Source organism: Aquarana catesbeiana, linkage group LG01, assembly GCF_042186555.1.
Source record: "Aquarana catesbeiana isolate 2022-GZ linkage group LG01, ASM4218655v1, whole genome shotgun sequence".
In the NCBI taxonomy this organism is placed as follows: domain Eukaryota; kingdom Metazoa; phylum Chordata; class Amphibia; order Anura; family Ranidae; genus Aquarana; species Aquarana catesbeiana.
The window spans coordinates 989,537,181-989,549,116 of NC_133324.1; the positions used below are offsets into that span (position 1 = coordinate 989,537,181).

At 43.2% G+C, this 11,936-nt stretch overlaps 1 protein-coding gene across 1 annotated transcript in view; it reads right to left on the minus strand.

Annotated features, from left to right (window-relative positions):
- Window positions 1–9,926, minus strand: part of LOC141129269 (uncharacterized) — a 29,773-nt gene extending 19,847 nt beyond the window's left edge. The window contains 1 exon segment of the mRNA XM_073617198.1: window positions 8,070–9,926. Coding sequence (XP_073473299.1) covers window positions 8,070–9,902 — 1,833 coding nt within the window. The 5' untranslated portion in view covers window positions 9,903–9,926.
- Window positions 9,927–11,936: the final 2,010 nt, after the last annotated feature.

The following is an 11,936-nucleotide window of genomic DNA, read 5'->3' on the forward strand; positions in this document are numbered from 1 at the left end:
AACCCCACTATACCTTCAGTCCTCTCTGAGACCTGCACTGAGAGGAATGAAGGTGTAGAATTAGGTGTGTCACAGCCAAGTACTTGTGGGCAATCTGCTTCTGGTACACCGACGTCAGATTGTACCAGGCAAATTTCCCTGCCCCAGCTGCTGCACTGCCGAAAGAAGTTTGCTCCCAGCCATCCACATGCGCAGCGGTTGAATGCTAGCTTGGCAAAATTGCTAGCACTTCAACTGCTGCCTTTTCAGTTGGTAGACTCTGCCCCCTTCCGTGAGTTTGTGGAATGTGCGGTTCCTCAGTGGCAGGTACCCAAACGCCACTTTTTCTCACGGAAGGCGATTCCGGCTCTCTACCGGCATGTGGAAGGCAATGTCCATGCCTCGCTGGACAGGGCGGTCAGCGGTAAGGTGCATATTACCGCTGACTCATGGTCCAGCAGGCATGGACAGGGACGTTACCTAAGTTTCACGGTGCATTGGGTGACTCTGCTGGCAGCTGGGAAGGATGCAGGACAAGGTGCAGTAGTGTTTGAGGTTGTTCCGCCACCACGCCTCCAAAATGCCACTACTGATTGTGACACACCTCTCTCCTCCACCCCCTCCTCTTCTTCTTCCTCCATGGCCTCTTCCTGTGCTTTGTCCTCGGAACCAGCGGTGCTCCGTAGCCGTTCAAGGGGCTACGCAAGTACGCAGGCCAAAAGATGCCATTCGGTGCTTGAGCTGGTGTGCTTGGGGGACAGGAGTCACACTGGGGCAGAGGTTCTGTCAGCTCTGCAGGGGCAGGTTCAGAGGTGGTTGATGCCACGCCAACTTAAGGCAGGAATGGTGGTTTGCGACAATGGCACCAACCTCCTCTCTGCCCTCCGACAGAGACAAATGACCCAGTGCCCTGTTTGGCTCACGTCCTTAACTTGGTGGTGCAGCGGTTCTTGGGCAGGTACCGGGGCTTACAGGATGTCCTGAGGCAGGCCAGGAAAGTCTGTGTGCATTTCCGCCGGTCATATAATGCCAGTGCTTGGCTGACGGACCTCCAAAAAGGAGTTTAACCTGCCCAAGAACCGCCTAATCTGTGACATGCCCACCAGGTGGAACTCAATGTTGGCCATGCTGCAGCGGCTGCACACGCAGCAGAGGGCCATCAATGAGTACCTGTGCGACTATTGCACCAGGACAGAGTCAGGGGAGCTTGTTTTTTTTTCCCCACGCCAGTGGGCCATGATCAGGGATGTATGCACTGTCCTGTCACCATTTGAGGAGGCCACGAGGATGGTGAGCAGTGACAGTGCATGCATCAGTGACACTGTCCCCCTTGTCCACCTGTTGGAGCACACGCTGCGTGGAATAATGGACAGGGCACTTGAGGCAGAACAGAGGCAGGAAGAGGAGGACTTCCTTAGCTCTCAAGGCCCCCTTTATCCAGACAGTGTTCCTGCGTGCCCGCCGATCACACAGGAAGAGGAGGAGGAGGATTGGGTCAGTATGGAGGTGGAGCCTGGCATTCAGCATCAGAAGCAGTCTTTAAGGGATCAGTCCCAAGAAACACATGGACTTGTACGTGGCTGGGAGGAGGTGGCTGTGGGCCATGTCGTCCTTAGTGACCCAGAGGACTCCGGACCGAATGCCTCAGCAAACCTACGCTGCAAGGCCTCCCTAATCCTAGAAAGCCTGCGTAAGGATCCTCGTATTCGTGGTATCAAGGAGAAGGACCAATACTGGCTGGCAACCCTCCTTGATCCACGTTACAAGGGTAAGGTTGCGGACCTTATCTTGCCATCGCAGAGGGAGCAGAGGATGAAACATCTTCGGGAGGCCTTGCAGAAAGGTCTGTGCAACGCGTTCCCAGAGACTGGGAGGTTACAAACTCCTGTTTCTGGACAACGTGTCGCTGAGGCTTCGGTCAGTCAAAGAAGGAGCAGTGGAGAAGGTGGCCGTCTGACTGATGCGTTCAGACAATTTTTTGGTCCGCAGCATTCCGCAGTATTCCTGCACCGCATGGTGCAGGAATACCTAGGGGCAAGATCTGACTTGGACACCTTTCCACCGAAAATCCTCTGGGTTACTGGGTCTTGAGGATGGATCACTGGCCAGAGCTTGCACAGTATGCAATTGAGCTACTGGCCTGTCCTGCATCCAGCGTTCTTTCGGAACGCACATTCAGTGCTGCTGGAGGCTTTGTAACCGATCACAGGGTGCATCTGTCCACCGACTCGGCCGATCGACTGACCTTCATAAAAATGAATCAGTCTTGGATCACCTCCAGCTACCAAGCACCTGATGCTGATGTAACCGAATATTTTTTTTTGAAATCTCAGATCCCTTCAAAGACTGCCTATGCTGATGCTGAGTGACTATCCTGAGTAATTATCCTCTTCCTCCTCAATGATCACGCTGATAGCTTGTAAGAACATTTTTGGTTCTGGGCGCCACCACCAGTGCCTAAGGCACAATTTTTCAGCCCCTGTTTAACAGGAGCGTGTAATTACAATTTTTGATGCAATACTTTGCAGCAGGGCTCGTTTCTGCGTTACAACTAGAGTATCTGTGAGGGGTTGCAGTGTTGTGGCACCAGCACTAGTGCCTAAGGCCTAACATAAAATCAGACAGATTAAGCCCTCTGCAGGGACACGTAGATCCTCCAATGTCTCCGATCCTTCAATCAGAGGGATTAATCTGTCTGATTTTATGACCCTGCTCTTTGGGGGGTCCACCAGCTCTTTGGGGGGTCCACCAGCTCTGGAAAGGGTTCTCATATATAGAGCTTCACTTCCAGGTTGAGACCCCTTTTTTGTCAGTTGTGGGATTAAAGGGGAAGGCGATCACCCGGAATTCCTACCTGTTGTGGTCCTCATTTCCCAAATGTCCCCATTCCTCCACATATTGATCAATTGTCTACACATTGTAAAGGACACAATTTCCTGCACTATTGATACATATGGACATTTACTTTCAATATTCAATTTATTTACTGCATATCTTTGTATTATTTGCTTGATTTATTTTGTTTGTTTCACTTCCACTTGGTCTCAGATTATTCAACTTAGTGTAACTTTATTTATAACTATAGAATTTGATTTGTTTTATTTCTAATTATTAGTTCTGTGATTTTTCTCCTCCCCCGCTCCCCCTTTTCTTTCTCTCTCTAAGTGGTCATTATAGGATCCGTTTTTAATTGTAGAACTTTTATATTTTTCTGTATTTATTGAGGTATTATGTGTTATTTATAACATGTTTTTAATTGATCATGCTGATTAATATTGTTATAATATTATATTGTTCAATAATTTTGTGTTTTTTTTTGTGTTTTTTCACTTTTTGAGATATCTGCCTTAGTTTTCTATGTGAGACTTGTTTTCACCACTACCTTTATTATTCATTTCTTCATTTTTTATTTTTCATTTTTATTTTTGTTAATGTTTGATGGGCTATCACCCTTAGTCACTTCCGATTTTCTAGCTCCTTTACATATTTAATAATTGTTTTTCTGAGAATTTTGTTTAATATCATTTTTCTTTCATATTATTGTTTTAGTGCTGCACTTTTTTATTTTATTTCAGTTATTGGAGTTTAGTATTGGACTTTTTTTGTGCTGGCGGCTTCTTTATGCTTCATTATTCATTCATTCCTTTTTTTAGCGCAGCGTTAACCCTCGGGTGGTTTTCTATGCTGATTAATATTGTTATAGCCGTTGATAGAATTTCCGCTGATATTGGGATCATTTCATCCTATTATTATTGAGGATGTTCTATGAATTGTGTCCTGATGAATCGCCTTTTATATTTTCACCACTAGATGTCACTAGTAATTTCTCATGGTCTGCAGAGACCTGTATACATCATTTCCTCATAAATAGTGGCATCACATAATCAAGATGAAGATCATTATAACACACTAAAAAACAGCGCTAATGTTGAGCTAAACGGATAATGTGGCCAACTTCACATGCAAACAGAGTCCTTAAAGAGAGAAGAGCAGTGAGCACAATGGTTCAGATAGTGTTCATAGGTGATCAGAGTATAAAGTTCAGCGTGCACCTTCCACCGATCCATCCGCTTCCACCCTGTGAGAACACACTCCCCTCAGGGGGTTAAACTCACCAAAGCCTAATAATCATAAGCATCCAAGAAAGGAGAAATCCAAGCCATCAGCCACTGTCAGCAACCCTCCGGAGGGATCCAAGATGGTCAGAGCTCATAAATCACCAGAAGGACGAGAGTCCATCTGCTGCATGGAGATCCGTGAAATCCGGCCTCATCTGGAAGGAATTTCCTGCATAACCCAACATCCGTATTTTCCGTACTTATGTGAAAATAAAGACTTTGCCCAAATTCACCAGAACATGATGTACGGCATAGTATAGGCACGTCAGTGCGATTAGCCTGAATTTGGGCAAAGTCTTTATTTTCACATAAGTACGGAAAATACGGATGTTGGGTTATGCAGGAAATTCCTTCCAGATGAGGCCGGATTTCACGGATCTCCATGCAGCAGATGGACTCTCGTCCTTCTGGTGATTTATGAGCTCTGACCATCTTGGATCCCTCCGGAGGGTTGCTGACAGTGGCTGATGGCTTGGATTTCTCCTTTCTTGGATGCTTATGATTATTAGGCTTTGGTGAGTTTAACCCCCTGAGGGGAGTGTGTTCTCACAGGGTGGAAGCGGATGGATCGGTGGAAGGTGCACGCTGAACTTTATACTCTGATCACCTATGAACACTTTCTGAACCATTGTGCTCACTGCTCTTCTCTCTTTAAGGACTCTGTTTGCATGTGAAGTTGGCCACATTATCCGTTTAGCTCAACATTAGCGCTGTTTTTTAGTGTGTTATAATGATCTTCATCTTGATTATGTGATGCCACTATTTATGACGATTTTTCTGCAATTTTAAACGGCTGCTTCTCTGTTTGGTCTTATTTGAGACTTTTTTGACACTATTTGGTAATTAACAAATCGATGTCATTTTTATTTATTTATCTGTTCTCCTTTTTCATTCATTCATCACTGCTTTGGTACTGCTAGGGTCCCTGGCGCTGAGTGGTGTATCCCTGGGCCTGCTAATACACCTTTTTACATACATCATTTCCTGCTGACATTGTTTAGGACGGGTCAGAGGTCATTCTACTTTGTGTTTATATATTTCTGTATTTAGGTTCCCTTAGTGGATTACATTTTACTATTTGTAATATTAGTCTTGTACTATGATAGATGAATGTTTGTTATCTTACAAGCTACAGGATGTATTTACTACTCAGCTGTTTGTCATGTGACAGCAGGATCCACTATATAAATAGACACCTTTGTCACCTGACTCCATTACCCTTTGATAAAGTCACGTCTTCAGTGACGATACGCGTCAGGGAGGAGCCAGGTGTCGTCACTCCTGGACGCAGCCGAGATCAGAAGTACTCTGCTGTTTGCTGGATTATCTGATTTTAAACTGTAAGTTACTCTTTGGTTTAATAAAAATCATTTTGGGAAATATTACACGATGGAGCCCCCCTCTTTTATTTCATGTCCTCACCGCATCGGATAAGCCTGGAGTCACCCCCAAAAATCCTCTATTGTTGGGACAATCGTTGGAAATCGATGGTTGTGCTGGGATCTGCTGTTTTCCATACTGAAGACTTGAGTGGACCCGTAGGGGTCTCCATCTGAGGTGAGAGGTGGGGGAATCGTGTGGAGCACCACGGATATTATATATGTGATTGGAGGAATTTCACATCCATCGAAAGTTGTTGTTTTTTTACACACGGATTTAATTCATGAACTTATAGATGTGAACTTATTCATATTAGTGTTTATCACTTGTTGGACTTTACAATTTCACCTTTTACACTCCAGGAGAACAAGAGATTTATTCCCAGATTTTTATTGTTCACATTTCTTTTTTTATGTCATTTTATCATTAGACTCGGATTGTCATTTATCTTTTCACTTGATGCCCCTTCTATACACACCGGATGTGATTGTAGATCGATGTTTGGACTTTACCAGAGATCGAGAGAAGAGTAGAGAAGATTTGTTATTTGTCTATTCTGTACTCCACACTTACTTGTCAGGTGTGTGATCCCTTCTATTTACTATTTATATACTTATTGATTCATTTCTGTACTTTACTTATCACCACAAACTTCACTTATTACTACTACTACAGTACTACTATTATACTACTACTACTGCTACACTACTACTACTACACTACTACTAAACTACTACTACTACTATTATACTACTACACTACTACTACTACTACTACTACTACTACTACTACTACTACTACTACTATACTACTACACTACTACTACTACTACACTAATAATACAGCATTACTACTACACTACAACTAACCTACTACTAAACTGCTACTACTACACTATTACTACTACTACTACACTACTACTATTATACTACTACACTACTACTACTACACTATTACTATACTACTACTGCACTACTACTATACTACTACTACTACTACACTACTACTAAACTACTACTATACTACTATTATAGTACTACACTACTACTACTACTAAACTACTACTATACTACTACTACTACACTACTACTATTATACTACACTACTACTACTACTATTATACTACTACTACACTACTACTACTACTACTACTACACTACTACTACAACTACACTACTACTATTATACTACTAATACTACTACTACTACTACTACTACTACTACTACTGCTATTATACTACTACACTACTACTACTATTATTATACTACTACACTACTACTACTACTACTACTACTACTATTATACTACTACACTACTACTACTATTATACTACTACATTACTACTACTACTACTATTATACTACTGCACTACTAATACTACTACTACTACACTAATTATACAGCAGTACTACTACACTACAATTACTACACTTTGAATGACAATTACGCGGTCATGTAACACTGTACACAGAGGACATTTTTATCATTGTTATCACACAAATAGAGATTTCTTTTGGTATTTAATCACCTCTGGGGGGGTTTATTTTCTGTTAAACAAATAAAAAAAAATGAATATTTTGAAGAAAAAAACATTTTTCATAGTTTGTTATACAATTTAGCAAACAGGTAATTTTTCTCCTTCACTGATTGGCTCATTACCCTGATCTGGCCCACCAATGCTCTACATCATAACCAATAGGAACAAGACTAGCACTGGCTGTATTCATAGTGATAATCATCACAGCCAATCACAGTGAGGGGGAGGAGCAATCACAGATCCATGGATTGGTCATGTAAAGGAACCTGTGAGGACAGAAATGTCGGAATTCTCATTGTGGATATTAAAGTGTGTGTCTAGACAAATCCTATTGTTCTAGATTTGGATGGAGTGGGGGAGGATTAGAACCCCTGTCAGGTTTTTACTGCTATCTGGGGCTCCATTAGAGAGATTTCCCCTCACTTCCTGTCCTGGTGACAACGTTTTATCAGACAGGAAATGATGGGAAATCTACAACAGGGACACAGACAGAAATAAAGATCTGACAGGGGTTCTAATCCTTCCCCTACTCTACTAAAGAAAAGGATTTCTATATCTGTCTGTGTTGCTGTTGGAGAGTTCCCCTCACTTCCTGTCTGGGGAAATGTTGTCACTGAGACAGGAAGTGAGGGGAAATCTCTCTAATGGAGCCCCAGATAGCAGAAAAAAATCTGACAGAGGTTCTAATCCTCCCCACTCCATCTAAATCTGATAAAATACCCCTTTCTTCTATAGATAGACAGTGATGGTGGAGACCCCAGGGCCGTCATCCTGATCCTGGCTACACTATGTAGTGTGTCACTGACCCAGAACAAGCATGCAGCCAGTGAAGGCTGAACAATCTGACCTCCTGCATGCTTGTTCCTGGTCAGTGACACACTAGGTAGTGAAGTGAGGTTTAGGATGAAGATGACGGCCCCGGAACCTGCAGCTTTATAAATAAATCACTCATGTTTCCTGTCCTCTGCTTCCTCCTATTGGATGAGTATTCCACCAATCACCAATCAGATCATCCACCTTGTGATGTCTCTGGGCAGATCTCTCACTTCTGATTCCCCCCACATATCTTTATATAACCATTCCCTCCCCATCCCCCTCCCCCTACATATACTCCAGCATGGAGGGGCTCAGTGAAGGTGGTGGTGAAGGTGTGGAGATGTCGGATCGGGTCACACAGATCATAAAAGGAGATCCGCCCGGCCTCATAATCCAGATCTATCCTGACTCTTCCACTGGAGACATCGCCGGGTAATGGGATCCTATTCCTGTCATGCATCACTGAGTACTGATCACTCATCCCCTCCAAACACCAGGACTTCTTATTATATCCAATCAGTGACTGATATCCTCTCCTGTCTATACTGGGGTAACACATCCCGACTCTCCATATCAATGACCCCCCGACATCCACTTCCCAGTAATGTCTCCCTGAGGAGAACCTCTGACTGCTCATCACCTGATAATCCTCAAACCTCTCTGGTGTTTCTGGGCGATTCTGGCTCTCATATGTCCGGCATACAATTTTCCTGTCATCTGATATATGTAGATTATTACCGGCTGTCCACACATCCAGTAATATGTCTGTAACCCCCGACACCCCCGATGTTTCCTGTACAGCCCCAATATTTGGTCCCCCAGCCTGGAGGTGTGAGTGTTGTATGGTGGGGGAGGGTTGAGGACATCTCCTGGATGGTTGTATGGTGGAGGAGGGTTGGGGAGGTCTCCTGAATGGTTCAGCATCGATGTGACCTTTGCCCTTTGTAGTAGAATATGGATAGACATGTGTGCCTGGACATTTCTCTACATTTACCCCAGACATGATATCAGATAAACCTGTGTGTAATGTGTGTGAGATCCCCCCCACATCCAGATCCCCCCCATCATGGAGAAGTTTATCATGTCTCTCTCTGTCCTCATCATCTCCATCCTCAGTATCACACAAGTCACCTGTGTCTGATTCCTGTAGGACAGTCAGTGGATCCGTCATGTTACACAGCTCCTCAATGTCCCCCATCTTCCTGGACAGCTCCTCCTTCTTTATTTCCAGATCCTGGACCAGATCATTGATTATCACGGAGATCCGCTCTTCCTGCCCGGAGATTTCCCTCAGGACTCTCTTCTCCAGGTCTTCCAGACGTCTCCTGAGGTCTCTGAACAGGACAGTGACTCTCTCTGTTTCATCATCTGCTTCTCCTTGTACTTTCCTCCTGTGTTCCTGCAGACTCTGGACTCTTTTCTCCATCTCCTCTCTCTCTGTCATCAGTTTCTGCAGAACATTCCTCAGTTTCTTCTTCTTCATCTCAGAGGCCTCATCCAGAGATTCCTTCTTATGGCCGATGTGATCTCCAATCAGACAACAAGTCATACAGATACAGGTGGAGTCCTCAGTGCAGTAATACTCCAGGATCTTCTTATGGACGGGGCATTTCCTGTTCTCCAGGGAAGTGGTGGGGTCACATAAGACATGTTCTGGTTTCTTGCTGTGGACTCTCAGGTGATTGTCACACAGAGAAGCTTCACACATCAGACAGGATATCACAGCAGGTACAGGAGTGTGAATACAGTAAGTACAGAAGACCCCGGACTCCTCCTGATCTGGATGGGTGGACTGGAAATTCTCCACTATGTTACGTAGTTTCAGATTCCTCTGAAGGACGGGACGTTTCTTGAAGCGTTGTTTACATTCAGGACAGGAATAACCTCCAGACCCCTTCTGTGTATCCAACGCACGACCAATACAGTCCTGGCAGTAGTTGTGTCCACATGTCAGGGTTACAGGATCTGTATAAAAGTCCAGACAGACGGAACATTCCAGCTCCTTCCTCAGACCAGCAGACGCCATCGCTGAGAGCAGAAGAGAGAAATGAAAGTAACCAGTTCTGTACATTCCTACACAGGGAGGGGCTGAGACTGAGACACGTAGTCATAGGATTCCTTATACAGAAGAACACAGATAATACATGGGAGGATTCCTGACAATAATCTCCCTATCTGGGGAACATAAAGGACATGTAATAAGATGAGGGAACGTTGTGTCAGGAATTCTCCTTCATATCATTAGAACATTTCACAGACAAAGGAACACAAAGTTGATGTATTTGGCTGCAATAACACAAGTCATACGGATAGAGCCGGATTACCCACAAGGTGACCCAGGCAGGTGCCGAGGGACTGGCAGTTGCCCTCATGTTGTAAAGCGCTGTGCAAACTGTTGGCGCCATATAAATCCTGTATAATAATAATAATAATTAAAAAAATTTTACTTTCTGCTATAAAACATCCAATAAAAAAAAATCTAAAAAAAAAATCTAAATTTCTTCATCAGTTTATTCCAATCTATATTCTGTTCCATGTTTTTGGTAAAAAAAGATCCCAATGAGTGAATATTGATTGATTTGCGCGTCACGTCTACAAACTATGGGATATTTTTATTTTATAATTTACTAGTAATGGCGGCAATCAGCGACTTATAGCGGGACTGTGATACTGCGGCGGACAAATCGGACACTAACTGATACTTTTGGAATGATGAGTATTCCCGCACTACTAAGGAAAACTAATAAAAATGAATCTAAGGTGCAGAAGACACGGTGATGGTCAAACACTACCCACAGGAGAAAATCTGTAAAAATCAATAGATGGCGCTGCGCTCCAAATAAATGAATAAAATACAACAATGTATCCAAAGTGATACACATAATATGAGACTTTCAGGTACTCGTGTATAAAAGTACACAATCCATCGATAGATAAAAAACACAATAATGGTTTTATGTGCAAAATAAAGTAACTGTAGTGAATAAAATGTATAACCTTCAGGAATTAATGTGTAAAAGCTCACAATCTATAAGTAATACAATAGTAATCCATATAATTAAATAAAAGTGCAAAGAGTGCAGATGAATCACAGTCTGGAAGAACAAATTTCTTCCAAACACCAAAAGTGCAGAGTGTAAACTGAAAAGTGGTGTGTAGGATCAATAGGTGGCGCTGTGACTTCAGTGGTGTGTAGCGTCAATAGGTGGCACTGTGACTTCAGTGGTGTGTAGCGTCAATAGGTGGCGCTGTGACTTCAGTGGTGTGTAGCATCAATAGGTGGTGCTGTGACTTCAGTAGTGTGTATCATCAATAGGTGGCGCTGTGACTTCAGTGGTGTGTATCATCAATAGGTGGCGCTGTGACTTCAGTGGTGTGTATCATCAATAGGTGGCGCTGTGACTTCAGTGGTGTGAAGCATCAATAGGTGGCACTGTGACTTCAGTGGTGTGGATCTCCGGTGTAAATGACACCCGTAGGTGTACTAACTTCTTACCTTAGTGCTGTAAGGGGGGCAGTATTCAGAGAAAAGGAGGTGGATGATCACCCAAAGGAGGGGGGTCTCCTGCGTGTTCCTTCCAAGGGGTCCCAGTATGTGCAGAGCCTAGTAGGTACTTCCTCTAAGTTCCTTTCACTCAGGATTAGATTAGTAGTAAAGAACCGATCAAAGGCATGAAAAGCGGAGATATGCGGGGAAATTGGGAGAAAACAAGGAGCCTCTATAGTGTAGTATGCTCAAGAAGGGCGTTTATAATAAATCACAAAATAATCCGGTACTCACATTTAGTAATAAAATATGTACAATGTAAAGACGATCAGCGAGCTCGCGGTCAGGACGTCAGGAATTATTTGTATTTTTATTGAAAAGAAAAGAGAGAAAAATAAGGAAGATAGATGAAGTTATAGGAGATATTAAGGAGGAACTAGAAATACATAAAGAATCGACTGAATTTATCACAATCACTGCCCAGCTTAATAAAGATTTAATTAAAAAAGATAAAGAGGTTCAAAATAGAAAAAACAAAAACTACACCAGAGATTTCAATGATAATAAAAATGATCAGGTTTTCAGTCAGTCAGTTGGGACATTGAGATCCGATCTCCA